The sequence below is a fragment of the Parambassis ranga genome, chromosome 2 (assembly GCF_900634625.1).
Source record: "Parambassis ranga chromosome 2, fParRan2.1, whole genome shotgun sequence".
In the NCBI taxonomy this organism is placed as follows: Eukaryota; Metazoa; Chordata; class Actinopteri; family Ambassidae; genus Parambassis; species Parambassis ranga.
In genome coordinates this window covers 39,104,649-39,130,886 of record NC_041023.1, presented here as the reverse complement: position 1 = coordinate 39,130,886, position 26,238 = coordinate 39,104,649, and the positions used below count along the sequence as shown (strand labels likewise).

Below are 26,238 nucleotides of genomic sequence, written 5' to 3'. Positions count from 1 at the left end.
ACATCAGATGGACGTATGAGTGACTCTTTTTTTATATATCACACAAATTGATTCTAATACAACAAAAAAAGAACAATCCATGTCAGAGGGATAAAATAACATGACATATCTTTCCAGACTCTCATTAGGTATGAAGATGAAAGAAGACACGGCTTCATCATCTCATTTGGATCCACAGAGCGCTTCTGTCAACTTTTCACCACGACCCGTTTGATCTGACAAAGACCCCCCCCCCTCCCTGTGAAGTCGAAGTCACATCCTTTGAAGCCCAGTGCCTTCACAAAAGATCCAGTAAGAGACACACAGGTTTTATTTAGGTAATTAAATCCTCTCCAATTCTCTGCTCATCCTTACATTTGGGCAAAACGATAGCACTTGAATGGAGGTGCACTCTGGGAAGCAGGCACCCAACTGTCACTCAAAGCGGTCACACCCTGGCAGGTAGAAGAAAGTCGATTCTGATTGGTCAGTGAGAGCATTGTTTGGATTCTTGCATGACTTGTTGCAGCACGGTGTGCTAATCCTCTTCCTTCCTCAGCCTCCTGTGTTTGGTCTGGGTCATCCTCAGCTGTCGGCGGGTATCAGCTGGTGATGAGTGTTTGGAGGAATGTCGGATAAACGAATTACTCGACATACACGTCATTTAATGCTGCAGTCAAAGGAAGAGCAGACAGAGTGCATACCTGTCTGGACTGCAGCTAAACATCTGCACTGACACAGCTTCATTTATTCCGTGTATATATAGGATCCCAATGAGCTCTGATTACTTTTAATTTGACACTGCGGTCTTCCCTTAAGATCCATTATTGATGAGTCCTAATGGCCCTTCTATTGATTAGGTTTTTCTTACTTCTAATCTAATCATAGCAACGCTTGCAGAGGGGCAGAGTGGTGTATTCAGGTTAAAAAGGACAGGTCGCATCATATCATAAAGAATGACCCGGCCTCCTCTATGTTAAATGAGACATGGATTAAGCTTACATCAGAGTCAGTGGCAAATGGACCGGCCAAGGTTCTGGGTCAATGTGAAAGTGGAGCAACGGTGCAGCTTCACCTCTTGACCTCTACTGCACAGACTCAGATTCCAAGATGGCATCTTTTAACAACGTGGCAGTGCCCGTAGGTGAGATGTCCAATGGTAGGAGGCAGAGCTGGGCTCATTTAGGCTCACAGCTGAAACGCATCGTAGCGGCCACGTCTCATCGGTCTGGAAGATTTTTTTTTACATGCGAGTTAACAGAATAAAAAGAACCTCTAGTATCTAAAAGAATGCATGCTGCCGCTGTAGATGAATGCCAGTGTCAGGCATCTCCAGACATGTTTATCTGACACAATATTTTCCTTCACTTTATGTGCTGACAAGATGTTCATTTGCATGGATCAGTATTGCTATGGTTACGCTGTTGAATCAGGAGCTGAAACATACAGTGGGTAGCAGTGTGTAGGTGATATAGAAACAAACGTTTGGCCGCCATGTGATTTATTACTGCAGGGTGGAAGTGAAATGAAGTGAAATACAGATGTTGTCTTCGACCAATCCCGTGCTCAAGTGACAAGTGTCCATGTCTCCACTCTTACTTTTGTTAGCTGGGTCGTTGCTGTTCTTCTTCCTGCTTCATCCTCTTCCTCAGCTGCTCACCGATGTCAGCCAGAGGGTTGGTTTTGGCGGAGAGCGTCTTTATGGCATTGCTGAACTGACTGGTTTCAGTTTCCCTGGAAAAAGAGGCAAACACAGTTGTACTGTTGTGGCTGATTTTGTGATATTTTGAAATAAATGTGGAGCAAAGAGGAAAGAAAGGAGCTTACAGGAGTTTGCGTTTTTGAGAATGTTTCATCTGACTGAAATCAGTCGGATCTGGCCTCTTCACCGGCCTGAAGGGAGGACAGAAAAACCTTTAACACATTTCAATACATGTACTTGAGAGAAGCCCTACCTTGCAGGAAGTAGAAGCTAGTAGTGGATAAACTATGGCACTAAATGTGCAAACCATTTACTTAAATTAAGAGGCTTGAAGAAGATATCCTCCTTCACCTGCAGCATAACATTATCCTGTCTGTAAGGCATGGTGGTGGAAGTATCATGGTTTGCTGCATCTGACCCAGAATGGCTTGACATCAGTGATGAAATAACTAAATGAGATATTAACCATGAATTACTAACGCTTTGTTTTTCCTGCTCCTGCGGCGAGTGCTGGTGGCTGCGTCGGCAGGGGTGATGAGTTTACAAAGCTCTGGCAAGGCATCTGCCAGCGGCCTCATGTCTCCCACCACAGGCGTGGCCTGCCTCCGGGCCTCGGCTGCCTGTTGTTCTCTGGCCTGCTTGATGGAGCTGATCTCTGGTGGAGGAATCCACAGGATGTTATATTTATTATTTTCATAATGCACCAACTGTATTTTAACCTGGATAATCCATGCTAACCAGTCTGCTGTATGCACCCTTTCTGTCAATGATCTAACAAAAACTCCTCTTTGGTTCTGATTTCCTGAAAACTGTCAGCCATGGAGCCGGTCTTGGGTTACACAGCCATTAGCACCTAATTATATGCCTGAGGAGGATATGTGTTGTGTTACTGAGGAATTGATTGGCTCAGCAGAGGGCTACAGTTACATGCCTGATCTCAATTATTGGAGATGATAGCGGCAAGAAAATGTTAATTTTAGAGGCACAAACATGCTCTTGTGTCTCGGCAAAAGTTTAAAAGACCATCAAATTAGGGTCAACAAAATTTTAAGGACTAAAAATGTTCATGTATAGTTCAGATGTGTTTGTGGACATCAGTAGATAAACAGACAAACACAACAAACGCACGCGGATATGCTAATGGGTGTTGATTGGTCAGCTAAGGAAGTCCTGCATCTGATTGGACGGTGACAATCGGATGGCAGTCAATAAAAAAGACAGGGTATATTTGTGTTCTAAAATGTCGAACATGGACTTACTGCTAAGCCACCTCTCCCTCCTCTCCTTCATCTTCTCTTTCTTGGGCTTGATTTTCTTCTCTTCCAGCCCTGTGAAAACACACACAGGCACAGTCACATGACAACACACACGGCTGAACACGGATGGAGGCAATTTCACATATCCATGTGTTAAAGACGCATCTCAAGGCACAGAGTTGGGTATTACAGCTGCATCACAGCGCACCGATAATAACGCCTTATTTTGATTATACCTGTATGGAGATGCTGAAGCTTTGGTCTCAATAAATTTGCTTACATATAAGGTATTTGTACATTTTCTACCATTAAAACAGAAATCCTTGTAACTTAACGATTGTTGCCACGTTGTGGCTTTCAAGGTGAAGAAGGTCAAGAGTGTGGCAGCATCCTCACACTGATGAGAACTCCCAGGAGGGCTGTGTGCATGACATCTGAGTAAACTGCATCTGCTTTGGGCTTTAACACTGTCCAGGCATTCATATGTGAAAACACTGTGTGATATTTTGTTAAAGAAAAAAGGAAGAAAACCTTCCTCCATAAATATTTTGATGATCTTATGACCCTAAATAAAACAATAAATACATTTGTTAATTTCTTTCCTACATGTCATTTCTTTATGAATCGTCATCAAGATAACAAAATTCCTCCATAAACATATAAGAGTGATAAAGTCCTACAGGAAGCCTGTACTTGTAATCATGTGGTGGACTAGGTGACACTGTTCAGACATGCACAAGACCTCCAGAGATGCTGGCAGGCCTTTATCTGTCATCGCTGTGCATAACAACACAACCGGATTGCACTAAGAACAGGCAAAGATAGTCATCTGCAGCTGACTACAAATGTGGGTATAGAGGTGAAGCAATCAAACCTCTCATGAGAAGGTGGGGTTGTCTGTTTTGTTGGGGAGGGGTGCTTTTACCACCGCCCCGCTCCCACCGGGAGCATTGTCTTTCCAGTGTTAGATGAAATGGATAGCTTTGATTACAGACTGGGGTGGGCTGGGGGGGGCAACTTTATCACCTATAAGGCCTGCATCCACCCACACTTCCTGCTTGGGATTTTAGGTCTGGATGGATAAAGTACATCACAGACTTCAAGTTAAAAGGGTGATAAGACAAAACAGGGTGGTAATTCTATTATAAATTTATGGTTTTCTGTAGGATCAAATTTTCATTGCAGAGTTACACATGCATGCTTTGATGTGGCGGAGCTAATGTGAGTAGACTTGACAGCACTGCAGGCCTGTCAAACGTAAGAAAAAAGTCAAAGAACACAGAGATCCTGACAGGTACAACGGTTACCTGAGATGATGTTGGACTGATGGAGCATCGGCATGAAACATTAATATATTTTTTACATTTTTTCTTTTTCTGTGTAAAAATGACCCAAATATGAAAAGCTGCGTGTTTTGGTTAGAAAATGTAAAATAAAAAGTGATTTAAGCATGTTGTTACAAGAAATGTATTTCCATAAAAGACCCTATGGAAATATTCCTGAAAACAGCAGAGACCATGTCAATAAAGGTATATGGACACTATGTGCATCTTTTCAATCTATTCATTGATTAACTGCTCCAGCTCATTGTTTTTGAAACAAACTAGATTCTTAGTGCCTTGCAGTGATACATCTCTGTTGCTATGGTTTCTGTGATACAAGAGGTTAATACAAAAGGATCTCCCAATTGTATGTTAACTGATGCTGAATCAGAACAGTTATTAAGGAATACAAAATTCTGCAGGAGTGTTTGTTCATGTATAATTCTTATTATTATTATTTCTGATGATTGATAACTCTGTCAATAATAAAAGTGTTATTTGACGGAGCCATTTTGTACAATTAAACTTAGTGGCACCGTTTTTTACAAAGGGATCATTAGGTGCATGAGAATAATGAATAGAATATCGAAGAACATGTACAAGCCTCAGTGAAACATGGATGCAGCTAAACCTTGATTTCATGCATGAGCTAAATTTACACCACGTCTGATCTATAAATAGCAGCAGGCCCTCCTCTGGTGAAGCTCCAAGAAGCACAGTGTGCTTAGCGAGTGGGCTCACATCCATCACTCTCTCACTTCCCCTGTTGTAGAAATGCTACCACCCCCACCCCACCCCTTTTTTTACCCTATCACAGTTCAGTGTTTGTTACTCACAGGCTCCTGTGATGCTTTTTAATTCAATTTAACACAAAAAAACCTCACTGTAGTCTGCAGTGCTGCTCTAAGTCAAGCCTTGTGCTCCATCTTGTGGCCAAATTAGGTTATGCCTCAGTTTTGTTTTTATTTTGTAATAGTCCTTTCTTTTTATAAATACATTTAAAAAAATAACATAAATTTAAGACAGTTCACTCACTATAATGTTTTTTTAATATTGTCATAACATATGGAAATCAATCCAAATGTTCCAGGTCTGTAAGAGTCTCCAGATGATGGACTGGACTATACATAAGTTTATACAAAAACTATTTATACAGCCCACAGCCTGGGTGGACAACCTCAATCAGAGGCTGTACGAACTCATTCTCAGCATCCACACTACATCTGATCATCCAGCTGTGTCTTACCTTTCTTTGCAGGTGTGGGCACATGTGGAGGTTCTTCAAACTTGAGTGTTTGGACCAGAGCTTCTGGGGAGATTTTGGTACCAGCAAAGATCCCTGATGGGAAGGAAGTCTCCGACAAGACCTGAAGGAGTCAGTGTAACGTTTATGTACACCAGTATATCTCAGCACTCACTTAGGACCTCTAGATAATAACTATGCTTTGCCTTGAAGTAACACACATTCATTTAAAGTGGATAATTATGACTGACCTGTTTTGCCGATGTGTCGCCCTTGTTCTCCACAGCTGGGACACTTATCCTCTGCACTTCCAAACAGGGAGGCGTCTGTAAACTGAGAGATACCGCGGAGCCGGGGAGCTGTGTGAGGCTGTCCGGCCTGTCCAGCTTCACCGCCTCCTGGTGAAGCTTCTGACGGACATGTTTAATTTTCCCAACCATGTCAATATTGATTGGAAAACTTTAGATTTAACTTAATAATAATATGAGTAGTTCCGTTGCTGCTCTCGTGTCGGCAGCGTGTGACGACTGTCAAGATCGCAACAATAACACCGGAAGTGAGTCTGTTTTCCTGTGGACTTCAGCGTCACATTTCATCTTTTGGACACTTGTCACGTGTTTTGCCAAAAGAAACTGTAAATTATATATATTTTTTTATAAACGAACACTCCCTTCTATGTCACTGAGATACTGTTACTGAGATGCTAAGTCTTTTTATGCTAACGTTTTTCGGAAACGTTAGCATAGCGTTAACTAAATGCAAATATTACAAAAATAATAAATTGACAAAATACTTTAAGCACACTTAACTGTGCTGTTTATGCCCTCTTTCTAATTTGTAATCCCTAAATATAGTTTATGGAAGCCATTGATAATTCAGAAATGTACTACTTTGAAGACATACACGAGAACATACGTGTGTAATCCCTGTAGCTTGACGCTTGTTGACAAGGCTGACTGGTGTCCGGGTTTAGTGCGTCGGGTGAAAACTGTGCCGAAGAAAGGTTCCGCATGTTACTCATTGCATCAACGGTACAGCCAAAATTCTTGTTTTTTTATTGCTTTAATAATGTATATTCAGTTCAGGTTTAAATTTTGCCTTCAAAAATGTTCCATAATTCGATTTAAACAGATCTGTAGTGGATAAATAGAGAGCAACATTACTTTGTATACATACAGTATATTACATGGAGAATGAGCCAAAAGATGTAAGCACAATAAATGCATTTCTAGGCATCTTTTCTCATTTGACATCAAACAAATATGACAACTCACCCATGGCAGACAATAAATCCACATGTGTCGTCTAAGAATGCAAATTTTCCAAAGTTTAGATAACCGCAGTATCTTATTTGCATTGATGCTTACCTTAAAATAAAATTAGGGATAAAATAATAACAGCACCACTAAGCGAAAATCATATTTATTTGCAGCTGCATGTGGCAAACAAATATGAGTTTTATCTACAATAAAAAACGAGCAAAATGAAAACACTATGATGAGCTGTGCTGTACAGTACACATGTCTGCGAATACAAAAATAGACATATCAAAACACATTTACACAAACGGCTAATATGTACATACCACTAAAATACATGAGGTGACACAAGATTAGTGCTAAAATAATGAAAATGTTAAGCTGTTCAAAAGGAAATTCAAGCAAAAACTTCACTGAAAGAGACTATACTGCTAATGTAAAACTCTTGCAACCCTGCTGGACCCGTAGCTATAAAATGTTTTATGTTATCCCCACAAATTATAACTTCAAACTTATATTGTAGCTCAATCAGCCTCAAAGATAATTAGCCATTTTAGAGGAAGTTTAACACACTGACAGCTGAGGGTAAGAACAGAAATCTATCCTGATCACAACACATGGTGGCACATTCTCCTTTTACAACACAATATATCACAAGACAAAACACCAAACATGAGCAGCACAAGAGCAACTGACACACACGACAGAAAGCATGCAGCTCTAATATACTCCACTAAACATTTGGCATAGCATTAACTCACATCAAATAATAATATTATTATATATTATTATATTAATATTAGATACTATTTTAAATACTATTTTAGAAGCTAGAAGTACTTTCAAGTGTAAGGGATGTTCTTCTTTGATTCTATCTGCATATCAGCGAAGTTTAATCTCATTCTGTGATCCTGATATGAACGAATAAGGAGGAGGGAGGAATACTGGTTCCATCTTTGGACAGAAGGTGAATGTGACGATAACCTGAGAACACAAAACAAGACAAAAGTTGATGGAATGGAGAGGACAAGGTTTATTATTATTATTATAATATTATTATTATTATTTTCTCATGTAGGTGTACTACTGTGCCTGAGTCCTACCTTGCTGCATGCAGCTCAGAGGCAGTGTGTACTGCCCCACAAAGTCGTTCTTAGACGTCTTGTCGTAGTCCTCCACCACGAAGCGCACCATGGCCAGCTCAGGAGTGTGGATGGTAAAACGCAGAGTGTCGTACCACACGGGGTTGAACCCTGTCAAAAGACAAGCCATTGCAACTGCTAGCACTAGTTTCACGTCTTTGTACAGTATCAGTGTTTGTGCCGTACCATTGTTCTCAATATATCTGGTCTCCTGCTTGGCCTGGTCCATAGGGACTCCATGGATTTCCACTCTGACCAGAGGATCCACAATGGAGTCCTCCTTGATGTTGACTTTGGGCAGCTGCTGGCCGCTGATCACCTTCAACAAAAGAAGAAGCACACAGATGAATTCTCTCTTGTTGTAAGGCTTCCAAGAAAACAATAAAAGTCATTTTGTACCTGTATGGTGAGGACGACTGGTCCGTATCCGTCCTGTTTTTGAGGCATCTCCGGGTCAAATCTCTTCTCAGCCTCTCTCATGAAGCTGGGCTTCAGGACGAAGCCGCAGCGTCCGTTCTGACTGAACAGTCCATCGTTCAGGTCCATCCCTTCCCCGGCTGTTTGGAAGTTTAACGCAACTAAGAAAATAGAGATTTATATTTTTTAATTTCCCAAAATTTAACTTCAGCATAAATTATACACATGGGTGCGAGAATGACACGCATCGCAGATGCTGCACTGGAAATTCTAAACCTAACTCTATAGTCAGTTGCTAAGATAGTGTAGCATAATAGCATAGTTAGCATTTCTTCAACATTACAATTCAATTATAATAATAGGTATATTATCTATAGCAAAGGTTTGATGTCAATACACTGGTAGTCCCATTGGTTAATATTAGAGATCAATTGCGAAACTTGTCCGTCACCAGAGAAGTAACATACTGGAAAGAAATGAACCTTTCACATATAAATATGTGGGTTTATCCAGATATTAAAAATGTAGCCCAGTGCAGCATTGCTAGTACTAGAAGGCATCATCTGTTAATTGCAGTCACCGATTTGGCACCCAGCATTCCACATTTCCTGAGGATTAAAATTGGAGGAGTCAGTTCGGAAGCCGGTGGGATAAACCCTGGTCAGCTGCCTGGAATTGTGGTGCACAAACTCGGCCCCTGAAAATGAAGATAATGCATCAAAGAGACAGTCAATAAAGCTCCTGAAATACTTGAACAAGTTTGTATTTGTTGGACCCACCAGCCTCTCTCAGATGTTTCCGGGCTTTGGACTCTGTGAAGGAGGCCACTTCGTAGAACTTGGAGTGGATGCGTGAGTGTTTGAAGCTACTGAAGTGGACGCTTTTGCAGTAAACGACGCAGTCTGACAGCTCTTTGGACAGACGCTGCTTCGATTTCTGCGCAAATGAGATAAAATGCAAGATTTCATTATGTGGATCAGATGGATTTAGCTTCAACAAGTTCAGAGTAGTGGATCAATTGCACTGGTCACGTTCTGCTTTGAATGATGATATAAAATTACTTAGAAAGACCTGTGTGGATTGTCACCACACCAAAGTCACATTATTCCTCCTGACCCACGAACCGCATCAACATCAGCTGACTGTTACTTCAGTCCTGAACACATGATAGGGTAAACCCTCATGATGCAAAGGAATCCTCTCATGGGTGGAGGCACTGGGCACACTGAAACCTTGAGACTACCCTCAACGTGTGTAACCGATACCTGACCACGATGCCAAGCAAAAAGCAGGGGCACAGCCAGGTTAGCTTCCACTGCCATGGGGATAACAGGTGTGGTGGTGAAACCTGCTTAGCACCTGCCTGCCTGCCTGTCGTTGGCAACCACATCACCTCCACCCATGCACCAGACTCTCTCCAGACACTTAAGCCATCAGCAGGAGCAGTGTTGAGTTCACATCAGTGCCAAAGTTGATGCTGGCCTCACCTCTGATGACCGTGTTGACAGAATTCCCAGTGTGCCGTTTCATGCTTCTCAAATGCTTATCAATAAACATGGCTCTAAGTGCCCAGTGATTCCTTTACACACTCAGTTTCACTAAACACATCCTCTAAAGCCAAAATACTGTGGGGCTAAATGCAAAAAATTAAACTTCTTCCTCAACCAACAGCAAGTGACCACAGCTTCTGATATGTTTTGTGATGAGATGTATATATGGGGACACTGCAGTGACCAGTGTTATATAACGTAAGGTTTACATGAGCTCACATTGCATATGAAGCCATGCGTGACTGCATGCATGTTAACTGACAAGGTCATGTTTCCATTCCAAAACAAAACTAGCATCATCAACACATCATCTAATTCATGTGAGTGGAGTCCAACATGGTGCTAATTAGTAACACATCATTATACATGTACATTCTAGCCCTACTTACACTTGAGCATTTTCCAACGAGAGGTGATTACTGACTGCTCGGGGTATCATGTATCCCTTTTTAGAGACTATACAACCTTCACCTTATTGAACTTATTGAACTATCCCTAGAATGACCCCACCTTGCATGACGAGGATGGATCAGGTGTGAGTGCAAAGACCAGGAGGACGTTTTGTCCATGACTTCTTATTTGAGAGGCAAGGCTGCGAAGTGTTTAATTTGTGTGTTTTGGGCATCTCAAGTAGGAGCACAGTGACGAAGCTTTGGTCTAGCCTCTGTCCCTGTCCCTGTCCCTGCATGGTCTCTCAGTCTGTAAACAGATCATCTTATCTAACACCCAGAGTCTGCTCACTGTCCTTCAGTCCTCTCCATTTTTCATGAGGGATGACAGGTTTATGCAATCCTTTTCCGTTGGATAAAAAGGTGACCAGATTAAGACTGTCTTACTACAAAACGCTTAATCAAACAGACAAATATACACATTCTATGACTGCGTTAACAGCAAACAGGGACAAACTTGTGTAGTGGTGTCTAAAGAGTTTACAATCAGAGACAGTGTCCAAGTACATACAAAGTGTATGTAGTGTTGTGGCTGCCTAGACGTGTTACAGCACTTTACACCCTTAATATTATATAACAACATATTACCCATTAACAACAATGGATGGTTGGCAAAAATCAAAATCAGCTCCTTTTCAGGCAGTATATTACATCTGTGCATGGGATGGGAGTGGTTGCCATGGTAACCAAGGCCCAAATGATGCCTCACATTTGCAACTTCCACATTGTAACCCCTGAAAAGATCCAAAATATTTTCCTCTCAAGCACTGTCCCTTATAAATTGCACAAAAATTAGCACAACAATAATAATGTTTACAGTTAATTCAATATGAATTGACCAAATTTAGACACAGTGATGTATATTTAACACTGAGGACCACCCAGTATAAACATACTGGAGGAAGTAATTCTGCAAATTTAACTATTACCATAATGTATCTAATCAAAAGGAGTGCCTTTATTTTGGGTTAATCTACTAAGTCTTTCATTCACAGATCCAAATCCACTTCCTGATTTACCTCGGCAGTGTCATCAGCCAAAATAATTAAACTAAAGGATCCTGAATCTATAACAGGCTGGATCACCAGACCGTGGATAATAGGCCATCTGTGTGTTAGACATCCGCTCTCACCTTGACCCTGCGACGGACGCTCTCTGTGTGCAGGTTGTCTTCGTCTATTTCAGCCGCCTCGTCTTCTTCGCTGATCTCACCGGTTAAAGAGTCTTCCACCACTCCGTTAAAACTCTCCTCTAGACCCCCGATCTTTTTCGCCTTTAGAAGGATCTTACCTCTCAGATCCTAGGACACAGCACAAACAAAAGTAAGAGCGGCTGCAAAACACAGTGCAGAGTAGGGGGAAATATTGTGGTATTAAATAATTCAGGGTGGCAGTGTTGCATGTGGACTCAGATCATATGGCCCAGGAGGCTCTGACAGGCTGTGAAGGTTCCCTTTAGGTCACTGATAAGCAGATGATATCTACAGGCAAAGCAGTGCTTTGATAAGCTCGCCTCATGCAAACATAGATGTGACCGCTCCAAGCTGGGGTATGATGCCGCTGCTCACCTCAGGAGACGGCAGCCCGATGGGGGCCTTTCCATCCAGGGTGCTTTTCAGCAGCTTGTCACCGAGGATGTGGTTGAGGTGTTGGGCCATGACTCTCTGCTGCTCAACACCGCAGTGGTTCTCAATGGACAGGATGACTGGATATTCCGATACCTGGATGCGGGCAAGGAGGAGGAGGCAGTGAGTGAGTTTGTAATTTAACACTGGAGGACATTATCATAGGGGAAAACTAATACACCTCCTGCCATACACTTGTGGCTGGCTGAAAGAACAACAGATGCACGAACGAGGGTTCACCAGGCCACAATATTCAGTTGCAGAAAGACATTCATACACAGCACCCTAAACCTACCAGGCGAATATTGTCCTTTATTAATGAGGTACTGAGTGAATGAGACAAGGAAGCATAAACGGGCTTGGTCCACCTGCCAAATTTGGACTACTACCACAAAATGAGGAGGAATCATGCCTCATTAGGTGCCCGCTTACAGCTTGGACCTTTTAGTCATATGACACGTGCAAGTGCAACTTGTAGACAAAACAAGACCTCCAACTACTGCACTCTGGTCCTTGAACAACAACCGAGGGTGACCCAACTGAAACAGGGATGCTACCTTGAAGGCGTAGTTGCCAACAGCGCTGACCACATCCTTAAAAAGTATTTTGGAGGTGAAAGTGTGCCCGTGATACACGATGGGCTCTCCGTTGGCACCGTCCCAGCAGTCCACCTCCACACATCTACAGCCACGATTCAGAGCCCTGAGTAGCAAGAACAAATTTCATTTGAATGCTTCTATTTTAGAATTTGACGTCATGGCCTCCTCTATTTTATTAATGAGCATTGAAGTAAATCTGATGACCACATGGTTGACAGCACATCAGCAAAAGGAAATCCTGAAATGTATTAAATGGTGTGGAAGTGGATGTTGATTTTTTTTGGTACCTGATGTATCCCTCCACACTGCTCTGCCCTCGGAGCTGGTCCTCCATCAGGTAAGTGTTGTGAGAAGAGGAGATGAAGTAGTTGCACAGCGGCTGGCTCATGTCCTGGTACACACTCTTACGCTTTGGGTTGAAGATGGAACCCTCACTCGATCCAAGGTACATCAAGAAGCCATCGAATGTCATTGCGTTCAGCACCTTGGCTGGAAATACCATAAGACAGCCAAGAGTTATCTCACAACTCAACCTTTTCTGTGGGTTTACAGTACATGTACCTGCATCCGAGGGCTCATAGCGCTCAATGAGCTGCTTGGCAGACTCTCGGATATCCTCGCCCTCCAGCTGCTCCTCTCTTAAGAAGTCCTCCAGATCACCTTGAGATAGTTTCTGGCCGTCAGACGAATACTCCTGAAAAACTCGCAGCACATCTTCCCTCTGCGTTAACATTTTGTAGAAGAGCACAAACTCATCGTCCTCCAGGGTGCCAGACTGGGATTTATCTGCCATCTGAGAAAAGAGGAGCAGAGTGTAAACAGATGCAGCCAACAGGAATGGCAAAGGTTCAAATGGCACTCACCGTGAAAAGCCGATGGGCATGGTGCTCGTTCATGTCCACGTTCATCATCTTCAGCAGGTCTTGCACTTCTTTGAAGTTCATCCTGCCATCGTTGTTCTTGTCTGCCTTCTTGAACCAGTCTCCAATCCATCTAGGTATGATGCTTAAGGAATGATTGGTGGATCAAATGCATAGAAAGACCTGAACTGATCAATCCTTGAACACTTTCAACTGACTGATAACGTTTTGAGTGAAGGATACTGGTCAAGCTTCTCCCTCTCGCCCATGTTTTCCAGGTTCTCCATCAGCTTCCTCATGCCCTTAATCCAGGACTGTGCCTCCTCGGCCGACTCCGCCACCAGGTCCAGGTTGCCCCTACGACCTCTAAAGACCAGTGTAAAGCACCTGTCAGCCGGGAACTCATCTGCAATGCTGAGCAGCACCTCGCTCTGGTGGCCCTCTCGTATTGCCTCCACATCACTCACAGAAACTGAGCATAGAGAAGGTTTTAGAAGTCAGAGCACATGTGCAATAAGGATAAGAATATTTTTTCCCCTTACATGTAGAGTGGGCATTGCCAGCCTTCTTGGACTTGTACCAGATGGTCATGCAGTCATCCTGCAGTTTGAAGTATCGCTGCTTCTTCCAGGTGCGAGACTTAATTTTCCTCATCACTGTCCCCACCAGCATTGACTGGAGGTTATCATCCCCCTGAATGCCTGGAAATAAGCTTCATATTAGCAACTAATATGCACACAAACATAAATAAAAACATACAAAATGGTTGTCATTTTTTTGTCAGCCTAAAGGGGTACACAAACACTTACGTAAGCCACTTCCTGTGGAAGCCATTCGTTGTCTTTTCACTCTGCCATCTAAACACCAGAACAAGACGGAGAATCCTGAAATAAAACACTTTCCATCCATGTGGTAGCAACCGGGGCACCCAAGTCTCCCTGCCGCCAGCTAGTCCTGAGGGATCCCCACCCGCTCCTAGGCCAGAGGAGATACAACCTCTTACAGACAAGGTCAGCCTTGGGGTCTCCCTGTAGATTGTCATGGTTGCTCCACCCCTAAGGGAGGTGCACAGGGGGCATCCTAATCTTCCTGCACTACCTTAACTAGCTCCCCTAAAAGGCTACATGAGAATTGTACCTGCCATGGTGAAATTGGAGGTCAGGGGTCAATCCCAGGCCCTTTTCTCACTTTTGGTCCCTTCAAAGACTACCTTACTACTATTAAAGGATGGATATTTCCTCTTGGTCTGCTGGGTCCTAAAGAAACCGGTTTGTAATCTTTAACCTGCACATAAGTTTGCATGTGTACACACCGACTGTAGATGTCATTACACACAGGTCCCTGTGTAACATCTGTCTGTCAGGAGATCATTTGAAACACTTGAAACTAGTAGATATAAAGAAATGAAAGATTTTACACATGGCAGCGGTATCCTTTAGAACCGTGCTGTTTACGGTATTATTATCAGTAAGCTGATCTGGATGCAGTTTTTGCTGCTCTGTCAAGTTTTCACTGCGTCCCGTCCTGCACTTTGTGTTCTCTCTCTCTCCCTCTCTCTCTTTAGCTTTCTAAACCAACTAATCTTCCCAAATCCCTTCCCCAAATCCCCCCTTTTCATTCCTGACCTCAACCAAACTCGGCACTGTATAGTCCAATTTACACAGAATAGCATCTCAACAAAACACACAAGAATGATAAGTAGTTTTTAAAAGAAAGACACGTAAAACTTCCAAATAAAACTCTTTTCAATTAAATGTGCAGATAATTAAAGGTTTCTGACCTGTTGCAGGATCATCCCTGAGTCACTGCTGCAGGAGCTGCTGTCCCTCTGCATGCCAAACTACTGTGATGAAAGCGAGCAACAACTGAGTCAACGCTCTGTGACACTCACCTGCCCCTCCTCCCACACCCTCCCTCCCTCCCTTTTTTTATGGGGAACCTTCCTGTGCTGTTGCCTATTTGGCTGTTGCCTGTTGTGATTGCTGTGACTTTGATAAAGAAAGTCTGGATCTCTAGGTCTGGTCTATCAGGCAGCATCTGTTCCCTAGTCCTATGATGCCAGGTGGAGGACCAGGCAAGCTCCACCACACATAAAGCCGTTGTTTTCTGTCCCATCTCATGTTTCTATTAAGACCCACTTATCAAACTTTGATCAGGTCAATTAAGCAGCAGGGTCATGATGAGAGAACATGAAGGGGACAGATTCTCCCACCAAAGCAGCAAACTGCACCATATCACCTCAAGACACATCACAAACATCGCTTCTGCACCTGAGAGCTCACACACGCAAAGTTTAGATACTAATATTCTCCCTGTGGTTTTCACCACTGTGCTCCCTGCTCAGGTTCAGAGGCATTAATAATCCACAGCTTCAGCTAAGCTTCCCGCCTCAAGTTACACAGACTGACTAAAATGGAGGGGCTCACTCAAACTGACCCTGAGTAGAAAAACTACAGTACCCAGCTGCTGAAAATGTAGTGTAAGGTTTAGAATGATGCATTCAAGTACCATTGGAAAGTTCAACTTGTTCTTTTTCTTGTCTCTCTTCCAACATCTGTATTTACAGAAAGAGGCTGTTTGGTCGTCCCTAACAACAGAACAGAAAAACTTAGGAGGACAGAGATTTTCTAAAATGATGTGCAACCTTTTATTGTGTAGTTGCAGACCACATGATGACACATTAAATGTCTCTGAAAATGTGGATCCATGAGCACAGAATTGCTGTAGTCAACTTGTGAAGTCTGATAAAAACTGTGCTGTCCACTGATGAAGGCTTGTTGTTTGTTTGGCAGTTCCTTGCTGGTGTTCCTTGGGGTAAGGGGCCAGAGCGGTTACTGCTGGGGGAGCGGTATCCCTCTTGGGTCAGAGACCTGACCTTCCTGCAGGTTCTTCACAAGCTGGGCCAGCCAGCGTTTGGTGGTGGTGTCGTCCTTCAGGACCTGGGCGAAGGTGGTGTCTTTGAGCTGGTCAGGGAGGCACTGCCGCAAAGCTTCTCTGGCTCTGTGCAACATGAGAAAAAAGTGGTAAATCAGTGGTATCACTGAGGCTCGGTGAACCTTTGAATATGACTGTATGGTGCATTTAGGGAGCACATTCCTGTTTATTCCCGTTTCAAACTTTCCCTTCTGTTCCTTTTCAGTCACAATATTACCTGGAGTTGTCGGACAGCCTTAAGTAACATCGCACTACATGCTTCAGCAGGCGGGCTGAAGGCTCTTTGGAGAGCTGGAGGACCATTTTTCCCTGAAACAGAAGAGCAGGCTGTGAGATAACCAGACACCAGACCAGCACACACTTTTGTATATAGAGCATGTGTAAAAGACTCACAAGAATCATGGCAACATGTGAGAAGCGCTCGTATGTTTGGCAGATATATGCCAGCCCCGTGTCATCTAGTAGAATCTTCTGCAGGATGAAGGTAGCAACCTACAAATCAATTAATCAATGTATTATATGTCAATTTTGGCTAATTTCTCCTGAAATGCAAGAAGCTTCTTCACATGCTGGTCATGTAAGACAACACGAACTAACTCAGTACCGTTTTGGAGAGTTCGCTTCCAGACTCCATGATGCGAAGGCACAAAGGAATTATCTCTGTTGTCAACAGGAAGTTGATCACTTCCTGTTCATCTGTTTTCACCAAAGCACCTAGACAGAAATTCCACAAAGAGCTAATGAGGCTAAATCAATGTAACAGACATTTAAGGATGCAGTTATCAGTGAATAAAAGTTTTCTTACCGATGACACCTAAGCTGGTGAGGCGGAGGTATTCAAATGGGCGTGTTTTGCTGACAGTGTGTAAAAATGGGTAGAGGAAGAGGGGGATGTGTGCAGCAAGAAAAGCTGATCTGTGCAGGAAACCAAGTGTATGATCAGTTTGCTGCTTTCTAATGATATGTGAATGAATAATCCAAACTCCTGAGTGCCTACCTTGTCTCTGGATGGGAGGCTACACACTGGAGCAATGCAAGTGCATTACATACTCTGTTGGACTGATGTGCTGTCAAGGTGGGGGGGTTGATAGATGGGTAGATGTTGACAATTTCCTGACAAAATCAAAAGGTCATTTAGTATGAACCATACACATACAAATTGGTGTAAAAACTGGCCTGTCTAACCTGCAGCAGTGCTGCGATGGTGCCACAGGAGTGCCACAGCATGGGAGCCAGATCTGGCACTGACTCGCGCTTCTTGCTGAGCTCCAGGAGGGCGTTCTCTCTGGTCTCTGGACTGGACAGCTCATTGATCCACTGGTAGATCTTTTCTCTGTCCACCTGTGCCAGTGATGTGCTGACAGCCTGGAAGCAGCATATAACAGGACTAGACCAGCATGTTGTCAGCTGCACATCTGACACACTACAGCTGTACTCCTTATAATAACAAGCCTAACATTACACTGAGGAGGGAGAATGTTTCACAGAAGAACACTCTAAATGAAATAGGCAATGCCAAGTGTAACGTACCCGTTATTTACATATGACCGACTGCATATTAATATTAAGGAATGACAATTTAGTATCATTAAAACAAAGTCGTACTTTAGGACTGTAGCTTTTTGGGGTACATCTGCTGAGTAGCTAGCTAATGTGTGTACATATTTCTGGCCATGTAATGCTAATAAGGTTAGCGCTCGCTACCGTAGCAAATGCATTCATCTAGGTTAGCTTATGCTCGCTAGCTCACTGACAAAGTTTATGTGAACTTACGGCTCCTGTAGCCAACATGCTCTGTTTAATTCAGCAAGGCCCTTTGAAAACCTCCCCCTCTTCCTATTTCCTGTTTCTTCTTCTTCTTTTTTATTTTCCTCCTCCTTCTTCTTCTTTTCTTCTTCTCGCATTCAGCTTATTGGCAGATTTAGCGCCACCTTCTGCTCCGGTTTGGACAAAACGCCTACATACACTGTACTAACAATTTAGATCATTTAAACATTATTATGATAATGATTTATTAACCAAATGTTGTTAAACAAAAATAAATTACATTTTGCTGTAGTGTTTCTTTTGCAGGAAAACATAGGAAATCAGTAAAAATAGAACAAATTAGATCATTCACAAAGAAAATTGCCGATACTTGTTTTTATCACATTATGTGCATTAATGCATACGTGTGTTTATACTGCACTATACAAAATTTGTTCAAACTTGGCTTTATATTCTTAAAGAACAATACCTAATACCCACCTATTTAAAATGATGTTTTTCCAGTAAAACTGGTACAAAAGTGTCCACAACACTGTAAAAAACATTTACTGCAACTTGACAAGTTATCTTTATCTTTACTGCAACAGAAATTTGTTGTGTCTTTCCTGACCACTGCTGGAAGCTGTTGTTGTTCTAATGGTGACCTACAAGTGTAGGTAACATGCAGCAAAGCACCAACAAAAGAAGGGAAAAGTGGTGTTCTGTGCACCCTGGAGGATAGAGGCCATCTTTCCTGTGGTTATGATCAGTGCAGAGGTCTCTAGCAGTGGAACCAGGTCGGCATCCTGCACACAGGGTCAGCCAGCAGTTAAACATCATGTCACTGAATCTGTCTTCCTTACATGTAATTAAGTGGGAAATGTAAATAAAGAAAAGTAACCTGAAAAATGGGTTCTTGAGGTCCAGGATATTTCCAGATCTGAAGCCTGATTGGTCGACTGTAGCAGTGATGTGGATGTCATAGCTCTGTCTGGTGGGAGAAAAAGGAGAATTTTGACACACTAGTGAGTCAAATTAAATTTCAGAAACTAACCTGCTGTTGGAGGCCAGCAGCACCGTCCCAGACAGAGTCTGCCCCAGCTTCGCAAAGAGCGGGGTCTGAAGCAAACAGCGCACCTGAGACCAGCGGGTGGGGGGCTCAGTGGGAGCTGTGGACAACCACACCGTGGACCTACAAGGACAGTGGACGAAATTACATCCATACACGCTGATGAAATCCTGTAGTAAAGTCAGATCAGTCTCTTACTTGGAGCCCAGGTAGGCCACATCAAACCAGAATGCAAGGCCATGAACCAGACCAGACTGGAGCAGGGTAAACACAAAGGGGATCTCCATTCTGGAAGATTTTATTCAAGCTGATTAGTCTTTTATCGTGACATTAAGACATTCCTGTGTGATTTAAACACAGACACGATTATCACCTGTGTAGATCTTCCTCCTTTGCCTCCATGAAGTTGATGCAGTGCTTGACAGACCTGGCCATCAGGATCTGCACATCAAATGAGTCCTAAAAATAACAATTAATTTGAACATCAATGCAATGCATCTTTGTATATAAGAAAATTGTGACTCACCACTATAGGCTGTCTGAAAAACTCATCTACAGCGGCGCTGTGAAGAGCACTCAGGTTAACACCATAAAAGCTTCTCTGCTGCCTGAGGAGAGAGGAAATACAGTTTCCTCCTCTGCTCAAATCATTTGCACAATTTGACATATTTTGGCAATAGATTCCTCACATTCATTTTGTTCCAAACCTTCAGTAATGCAGCTGCTGTTAGAGTTAATAAGCTGATAAGCCTTTCCTGCATTTTTAAATTTGCTTTGGTCGCAAATCTACCTTAATTCCTCAAGGCTGACTGAGCCTGACACACACATAGTGGTGGAGTCGTGAGGGGCACAGAGCATGCTGGGAGTTGAAAACATTTGGCAAAGGTACAACAAAAAATACTGAGCAACTAAACACATGAGGATAAGACTAAGCTCAACTAATCTGATCTACACTTTTATGCAGATGACACCTTCATATTCTGTTTAAGTGTCGAGTGTCTCGTACCATATATGATCTATGCATTGCCTAACTGATATTACAACATCATTTCTGACCCAAACATATCAGCTGACAGCAGCAAATTGTCTGCCTGTGTGAGTCAGGTTTGGACTGAACTCGAGCGTTTTACATCCAACAGGAAACACGCCTGACTGAGCTCAAACACTGGCAACAAGAATCTGTGTTAGAAAGCCTAATGTGTGTTTGTTAAAGACAGAAAGAGACCAGAAACAGGCTTGTGCGTAGTGTTCAAAGTAGAGCTGCTCATCACTGAAGGGAGCCACATGGATATCACCGTAGGAGGGAAACATAAGCCCTAAAGAAAGGACGAGAGACATTAATAAAACTGTGTAAAAACAAAAACAAAAACTGCACGATAAACCATGGAATGTATTCTCTTCCCTTACTGTCAGGGCTCCTACCTTTGGGTTTTAGCCACTTCCTGGCATACAAGAAGCTCTCCATTAGCTTCTCATTGAGCAGCATATACCCCATTGGCTCAGAGATGATGATGTCCACCATGTCTGGACAGCTGACCTGCTTCACTTCTCCTTCCAGGACCCTGATCCGCTCAGAGAGCTGGTTACTCTGGACCAAGATCTGCAGGGGAAACCACAGTGATTGGATAATGAAATAATATGTCAGACAGCTCCAAGAGTCCAGTGGAGTTACCATGGTAACTGATATAAAGTAGGTCTCTCTTGGACTTTTAGAAGCCTGAAAAACAAAGCTAACTAAGGTAGCCGCTACTAAACAATCAAACAGAAACTGACACATTTGGAACATTTTTATTTAGGTTTTGTGTAAGAGTTTGGTGATTTATAAGTTTAGGGAGAAAAATAAAGTCAAAGCCGGGGACTGTGTGCATCAGCCTCTGCAGCCCCTATCCTACCAAACTCTGGGCCAGATGTTGACACAACCCATTAACTCCCCAGAATGCCACGCTCTGCATGGGATGTATGTACTTTGTGTGTGTGGCTGTGGTTTCTCTTTAGGATTTAGCAAGACTACAACACAAGTAACATCTCACTCTGTGTGTGAGCTTTTACTTCTGTAGAAAATACTTGTGACAAAAGTAAAGAATGTAGGATTTAAATGTACTGACCTGGGTGTACTGGGCCATAGGGTTGGACTCCACAGCATAAACTCTGGAAGCTCCTGCCTGAACTGCGAAGAAAGACAGAATACCAGAACCACAGCACACATCCAAAACCACCTACAGGGACAAGAAAACAGAGCGAGATCAGAACAGGCACCATGAATTTGTCAGAAGAAACACTGTTAATCTATGCATCACACCAAGGCTGGTGCTTTTACGTTGAAGGCAAACTGCCTGTTTCCATTACAACTTTTACTTTGAAGGTGAAAAGACTGATCTGTATCATGTACAATACTGTGTCTCTAGATGAGCTCACCTTGTCTCTAAAGTCCACCTCATTGGCTAAAAAGGCTCTCTGATAGGTGGCAGTCCTCAGGTAGTCATGCAGCAGGCTCTGCTGCTGGATCAGGCAGCTGTGGAACTAACCCACAAGAGTCAACATACATTTGAAGTTTCAGGTGTCAATGTGAATAGATAGTTTTACCTGGAAGCACTGTGTAGGGGCATTCTGAACCCTCATGGCTTGACCTCTGTCAGCATCCTCACTCCATCTCTCATCGTTGGTGCCTTTCTTCAATAACCTCTGGAAGTTCTTCATCTCTATCGAGTGAAGGATGTTTTCAGGTAGTCTCTACTACCCAGGTTAAAAAGCAGCAAGACTACAGAGTACAAACCTGTTGGAGTTTTGAACTGCAGCAGAAGACTCAGCTTGCCAATAGCAACCATAAAGGACTGACCCCCGACCTGGCAGCAGTCCATCTGTGCACTAACTGGAAACTGGAAAACCGATTCTCTGTTGGCTAAAACACACCCACACATGAGACTTTCTTTTCAAACACTCTTTTAGGCAACTTCTGTGGCACTGTGTGTTTGTACCAGCACTCACCATCCTGCACAGTAATCTGATGAGTCTCAGGTCCTGTGGTGAGGAGCAGAGTCAGGTCCTGTCCAGCTCTCTGTCTGCAAACGCTGACGCACTGAGACTGAAATGGAATTGTTTAAATGAGAAATATTCATATCTGCCTGTTTCCATCACTACTTTTACCTTGAAGGCAAGCTGCCAGTTTTGGGCCAGTGGAGTGGGTTCTAGGTTCAGGTTTTCTTTAACCTGACAGTGTTTCTACAACTTAAAGAGCTCTACCGGTGGATGATACTACCCACAGGGGTCCATCGCTGTCAGAATAACCCGAGCTTGGTTTAGGTTATGGTGCGGGTTACAAAAAAAACTACATTAATCTTGGACCTTCGTCATCATTTTCTCAATAATAAACTGTATAGGTTATGCATGGTTTGAACAGCCTCGAACCAGGTCTGAACAGCCTAAACTAGATTAAACCAAATAGGAGGTAATTCATTAAGACAGTAAATGTGTCCTCTGCGCTTTACCTTCTCCGTGTGCGCCTCCTCATCCCTCACCTCCTCCTGCACAGTGAAGATCCTGACAGAGAAAGACTCCTCACCCCTGTCCTCCATTCTTAATGTGAAAACACTCTGTTCTTTGGGAAGAAAAGTAGAGGAAAGGAGGAGGAGAAGGGGGAGGAGAAAGATATGCCCAGACTCTTATTTTGGTACTGTGAACTGTGAAGGTGTGTATCCTTGTCCTACATATTTCACCACTAGACATAGTAGTTTGGCAAACTTTATATAATAACAATATATCATGCTTTTAATTTGCAGCATCAGCCCTTCTGTTTTGCAGTGCAATTATAGCTCAAACACTCCCTCTGCTGGGCAGTAGCATCATTACAGCACTGTGGCTATCCATCACAGCTGCGTAGCTGGATACTGTAACACCTTCTATTAATATACTATACTGTATAATGTTGTTGCTACATGTAGAGTTACATCCAAGGTTGTCCACCTGTCATATAGGACACATGCACATATTCAGTTTAGTCTACACATAAGGAGGCAACATCATGACATATATTATAATGTAAAATATTAAAAAAATAATTATATTTCCCCTTTAATGTGCTGTATGGCTTGTTTACAGAGACACTTTACAAAATTAGTAGCCCCTTTAACTGAGCGACCATGTAAGCATTTGATTACCTTTAAGCATCATGGCAAAAGTGAGAGATTTGAGAAAAGGGATTGTTAATGCCTACAAAGCAAGAATGATATACAAGTATATCAGATTATCAAAACGTTCAGAGAGAGTCACACAGTGCAGACCAAGACTGGCAGAGGTAGGGCCAACCTGGAGACAGACTACACATACTGGAAGTGTGTTATACTTAAATCTGACTGAAAAGCTATGGAGTGTACTAAAGACCATGGTCCAAGTAGGAGCTGGTTAGTGGAGATCAGCTGAAGGTGGGAAACTACATCTTTAAGAGCGCTCCCAGAATGCAAAGCACCATTGACGTGACCAGCAAGACTCCGCCGATTAGTCCGATCCGAACCCATGGGAGGTTGTCCCACTGGAAAGACGTCGTCTCAGAGGTCCCTGGAAGGAGGTGGAAGGTGGAGTTAAATGTCAATATTTGCAGAACGTGCTGTTAGATTTGTGAATAGAACCTCTCACCTTCATCTGGGAATGATGTCACCGTCTCCTCAAAGACTTCCATTGGCTGAGACTCTGTCGCTACTATAAATAGCATATATTAACATTCGGATCATAGTCAGGCTTAATAAAAAGTGACACAATGAGGAGTTCTTTGGGTGAGTTTCACCTTCTATTGGCTGTGTGGAATCTGTGAGAAGGACAGGCAGGATATCAAGGGGAGAGTGGGTGGTCTCGGGCTCCTCCTCTGTCCAAGATAGATCATACCAGTATGGAGAAGTGACCCAGTCATCCACCATGAATGTGGTTGTCTCATCATGTTCAAAAACTGCATGATGGGAGGAGAAATAGTGTGTTCAGGCTTGCAATGACACACATTACTTTTATCAAATTGTTACCTGACTCAGTAGGGATGTTTTCCAGCACGGTCAGTGTAATGCTCTCAGGAATTCCATGTCTGGGGGTTTCAGACTTCCTAAAATATAATCAACAATCATTAGTGGAAGACAGAAACCAAACTCAAAAAATCAAGAGAAAAGCCTTCTACTGGCTGCTGAATAGTCTGATTTATTAAGATATTAATGAACACATATATTTTATACATGCCAAGTCACAGCCATCAGTGGATCTTACCTGGTTCTGAACCAACATTCGTACTTTCCACTGTCAGTGGTTGCTGGTGTCATTTGAAGCTGGAACTCCTCCTCTGTGACATTCAAAACATAAACACCAGGTAGAACACCCTGCATATGAAATGAGACAATGTTAAATGTTAGAGGGAAAAGATGATCTAAATACACTAAACTAAATGAGCAATACACCGTACTTCGTTCATTGAACTTAAAGTGATGCCATCCTTGGTCCACCACACTTCCAGGTAGTTGGATGGGATTCTTGAGCTTTCGATATAGCATGGTAGGTCCACCCTCGTACCTGCATGTACTGTTCTATAGGGCTCGACGCGGGGTTCTTGGAGGTGAAGATGAGAACACGTCAGCAAGGGTTGAAGACGACTCTTCCAATTTCCATTAACGCAACACTTACCCTGGACTTTAAGCCACACTGTTGATAAGGTTTTTCTTTCTTGCCAAATACACTCATACATGGAGGAGTCTCTAAGCTTTGTTTGGGTAAGGAACACAGACCAGACCCCTTTACTGATCTCCTCCTCTGAGGGCAGCTGGATGCGACCCTGGAAGATTGTGTGAACACATCCTTCATGTGGCCACTTCAAACAAGGGCTGCTTTATTTTGAAATGTAAAAAAATAAAGAAGGCTCTGACCTCAAAATGTGGCCCTATTTTTTGTCCTCCTTCCTGCAGAAATGCCACATCCGTCCCCATCGTCTCCCAGTGGACGGTCCCCTCCTCCCCTGCGAAGGTCGAGCCGTCACAGGGCAGGACCACAGAGTCCCCATATTCCACAGTGAGTGACTGGCCTACATAAAATGCTAAGTACATAGGGGAATTACTGATGGCTTAGTAAGCTCAACCTGTACAAAAGCTCTAGATATAAACATAAAGTCTTCAAGACTCACCACTGCAGAGTCCTCCAAAGTGAAGACACACGATTATCATCAAAGCCCACAAAAGACACATTTTCGTCCGTTTCCTCTCACAGTGCTGAAATAATGTTAATAATTAAAAATAAACAAATAAATAAAATAACAATAAATATTTATAAAAGGGTTACTTTGTGATTATTTTTGTTTTCATAATTTAGATTTCTTTCTGTTAAAATGTAATTTTGAAATTTTAGGATTCTGACTTTATTTTTTTTAGAAATCTAAGATTAATTTGTACATTTGAATTTGATTTTTTGTGTTATTCTATATTCTGAGAATCTTACTTGGACTTTTCTTTCTTATCAGAGAATTCTGTAAGAACTAGCTGAGAATTCTAGATAGAATCTGTAGAAAATCTTATTTTTCTCAGAACAAATTTTAAAAAATTAGCCAGAACTGCCAATTATTAGCCTATAAATCACCTCCAAATATTCCATGAGTTTCAGAGGCAGCCTATTTATATATGTGCTGACCTAAGCAACATTAGCTGGAGTTGGAGATTTTTGAATGGGCCTCTTCGTCGTAGCTTTACGACACAGAGCGACAGACATCACAAAAACTGGACTTACCCTGAAATGTTCACGAGATTAAAGAATCCCCCGGGGCTGCGAGTGATGCCGCGACTGTGTGTGTGTGTGTGTGTTTTAAATAACAGCAGGTGTCACCTCTCAATTTACAAGACGGGCTTTAAATCTCAACGGCACCGTATGTTGCATTCAGGTGCTGTTGGAAATATCTACATTGCCTGCCAAATTAAACAATTTGGTTTTGGTGTCCCCTTTTATACAGACATAAATTACTATTAAATAAAAACACATTATGCTCTTAAATTAAAATGGGTTTGTCCATAAGCCTATGCAACACCAGTTTGATAATGAATGCATCTTTCTAAATTTCCCTGCACTGCCACATTTA

At 42.6% G+C, this 26,238-nt stretch overlaps 5 protein-coding genes across 7 annotated transcripts; all 5 read right to left on the bottom strand.

The window, feature by feature from the left end:
• Window positions 1-14: 14 nt before the first annotated feature.
• slx9 (SLX9 ribosome biogenesis factor) lies at window positions 15-6,100 on the bottom strand. The gene is made up of 6 exons (XM_028398548.1): window positions 5,754-6,100; window positions 5,506-5,626; window positions 2,941-3,009; window positions 2,162-2,336; window positions 1,807-1,872; window positions 15-1,713 (listed from the first exon to the last, which is right to left on the bottom strand). Exons 1-6 carry the CDS (start codon window positions 5,940-5,942, stop codon window positions 1,584-1,586), a joined length of 750 nt encoding a protein of 249 aa, XP_028254349.1. The 5' UTR covers window positions 5,943-6,100; the 3' UTR covers window positions 15-1,583.
• Window positions 6,101-7,033: 933 nt separating this feature from the next.
• Window positions 7,034-14,360, bottom strand: plcd4a (phospholipase C, delta 4a). Its single transcript, XM_028398537.1, has 15 exons — window positions 14,212-14,360; window positions 13,945-14,103; window positions 13,646-13,874; window positions 13,406-13,535; window positions 13,104-13,335; window positions 12,830-13,031; window positions 12,501-12,645; window positions 11,887-12,039; window positions 11,452-11,619; window positions 9,100-9,256; window positions 8,901-9,017; window positions 8,303-8,481; window positions 8,090-8,222; window positions 7,865-8,014; window positions 7,034-7,745 (listed from the first exon to the last, which is right to left on the bottom strand). Exons 1-15 carry the CDS (start codon window positions 14,309-14,311, stop codon window positions 7,660-7,662), a joined length of 2,340 nt encoding a protein of 779 aa, XP_028254338.1. The 5' UTR covers window positions 14,312-14,360; the 3' UTR covers window positions 7,034-7,659.
• Window positions 14,361-16,025: 1,665 nt separating this feature from the next.
• Window positions 16,026-18,316, bottom strand: cnot9 (CCR4-NOT transcription complex subunit 9). Its single transcript, XM_028398546.1, has 8 exons — window positions 18,110-18,316; window positions 17,522-17,701; window positions 17,334-17,449; window positions 17,142-17,251; window positions 16,941-17,050; window positions 16,730-16,828; window positions 16,554-16,645; window positions 16,026-16,402 (listed from the first exon to the last, which is right to left on the bottom strand). Exons 1-8 carry the CDS (start codon window positions 18,125-18,127, stop codon window positions 16,234-16,236), a joined length of 894 nt encoding a protein of 297 aa, XP_028254347.1. The 5' UTR covers window positions 18,128-18,316; the 3' UTR covers window positions 16,026-16,233.
• A 279-nt stretch (window positions 18,317-18,595) lies between these two features.
• carm1l (coactivator-associated arginine methyltransferase 1, like) lies at window positions 18,596-22,723 on the bottom strand. 2 transcript variants are annotated; one of them, XM_028398544.1, is made up of 14 exons: window positions 22,637-22,723; window positions 22,137-22,233; window positions 21,925-22,050; window positions 21,735-21,850; window positions 21,567-21,671; window positions 21,257-21,367; window positions 20,574-20,751; window positions 20,377-20,467; window positions 19,678-19,759; window positions 19,525-19,610; window positions 19,350-19,439; window positions 19,137-19,274; window positions 18,984-19,073; window positions 18,596-18,888 (listed from the first exon to the last, which is right to left on the bottom strand). In XM_028398544.1, exons 1-14 carry the CDS (start codon window positions 22,721-22,723, stop codon window positions 18,864-18,866), a joined length of 1,422 nt encoding a protein of 473 aa, XP_028254345.1. In that variant the 3' UTR covers window positions 18,596-18,863. The 2 variants fall into 2 exon arrangements, with proteins under 2 accessions (XP_028254345.1, XP_028254346.1); XM_028398545.1 differs by having other exon boundaries at window positions 19,525-19,592.
• A 397-nt stretch (window positions 22,724-23,120) lies between these two features.
• On the bottom strand, window positions 23,121-25,943 carry LOC114432243 (uncharacterized). 2 transcript variants are annotated; one of them, XM_028400132.1, is made up of 10 exons: window positions 25,893-25,943; window positions 25,297-25,381; window positions 25,043-25,209; window positions 24,804-24,951; window positions 24,586-24,728; window positions 24,393-24,502; window positions 24,158-24,234; window positions 23,929-24,087; window positions 23,781-23,843; window positions 23,121-23,702 (listed from the first exon to the last, which is right to left on the bottom strand). In XM_028400132.1, the coding sequence occupies exons 2-10, from the start codon at window positions 25,355-25,357 to the stop codon at window positions 23,578-23,580; spliced, it is 1,053 nt and encodes a 350-aa protein (XP_028255933.1). In that variant the 5' UTR covers window positions 25,358-25,381; window positions 25,893-25,943; the 3' UTR covers window positions 23,121-23,577. The 2 variants fall into 2 exon arrangements, with proteins under 2 accessions (XP_028255933.1, XP_028255934.1); XM_028400133.1 differs by lacking the exon at window positions 25,893-25,943 and adding an exon at window positions 25,797-25,892.
• Between the last annotated feature and the right edge of the window lie 295 nt (window positions 25,944-26,238).

Bases quoted from the DNA above. Each gene is read 5' to 3' on its own strand.
- slx9 (XM_028398548.1), bottom strand. From the start codon at position 5,942: ATGGTTGGGAAAATTAAACATGTCCGTCAGAAGCTTCACCAGGAGGCG. The intron at 2,337-2,940 runs GTAAGTCCATGT...TTCCTCCACCAG, and splicing joins GAGGGAGAGGTGGCTTAGCA to AGATCAGCTCCATCAAGCAG. The intron at 1,714-1,806 runs GTAAGCTCCTTT...CTCTTTTTCCAG, and splicing joins TCTCAAAAACGCAAACTCCT to GGAAACTGAAACCAGTCAGT.
- plcd4a (XM_028398537.1), bottom strand. From the start codon at position 14,311: ATGGATGGAAAGTGTTTTATTTCAGGATTCTCCGTCTTGTTCTGGTGT. The intron at 13,875-13,944 runs GTAAGGGGAAAA...CTCTATGCTCAG, and splicing joins TGGCAATGCCCACTCTACAT to TTTCTGTGAGTGATGTGGAG. The intron at 12,040-12,500 runs GTAGCATCCCTG...GCCCGCATCCAG, and splicing joins TTGGCAACTACGCCTTCAAG to GTATCGGAATATCCAGTCAT.
- cnot9 (XM_028398546.1), bottom strand. The intron at 17,051-17,141 runs GTAAGAAAACTT...ATTTCTGTCTAG, and splicing joins CACCAGCTTAGGTGTCATCG to GTGCTTTGGTGAAAACAGAT. The intron at 16,646-16,729 runs GTGAGTCTTTTA...CTTCTGTTTCAG, and splicing joins CACATGTTGCCATGATTCTT to GGAAAAATGGTCCTCCAGCT.
- carm1l (XM_028398544.1), bottom strand. From the start codon at position 22,723: ATGGAGGACAGGGGTGAGGAGTCTTTCTCTGTCAGGATCTTCACTGTG. The intron at 22,051-22,136 runs GTGAGTGCTGGT...GGTGTGTTTTAG, and splicing joins TCAGATTACTGTGCAGGATG to CCAACAGAGAATCGGTTTTC. The intron at 18,889-18,983 runs GTTACTTTTCTT...CCCTGTGTGCAG, and splicing joins CTCAAGAACCCATTTTTCAG to GATGCCGACCTGGTTCCACT.
- LOC114432243 (XM_028400132.1), bottom strand. From the start codon at position 25,357: ATGTGTCTTTTGTGGGCTTTGATGATAATCGTGTGTCTTCACTTTGGA. The intron at 25,210-25,296 runs GTGAGTCTTGAA...CTATGTACTTAG, and splicing joins CTTTGGAGGACTCTGCAGTG to CATTTTATGTAGGCCAGTCA. The intron at 23,844-23,928 runs GTGAAACTCACC...TGCTATTTATAG, and splicing joins TTCCACACAGCCAATAGAAG to TAGCGACAGAGTCTCAGCCA.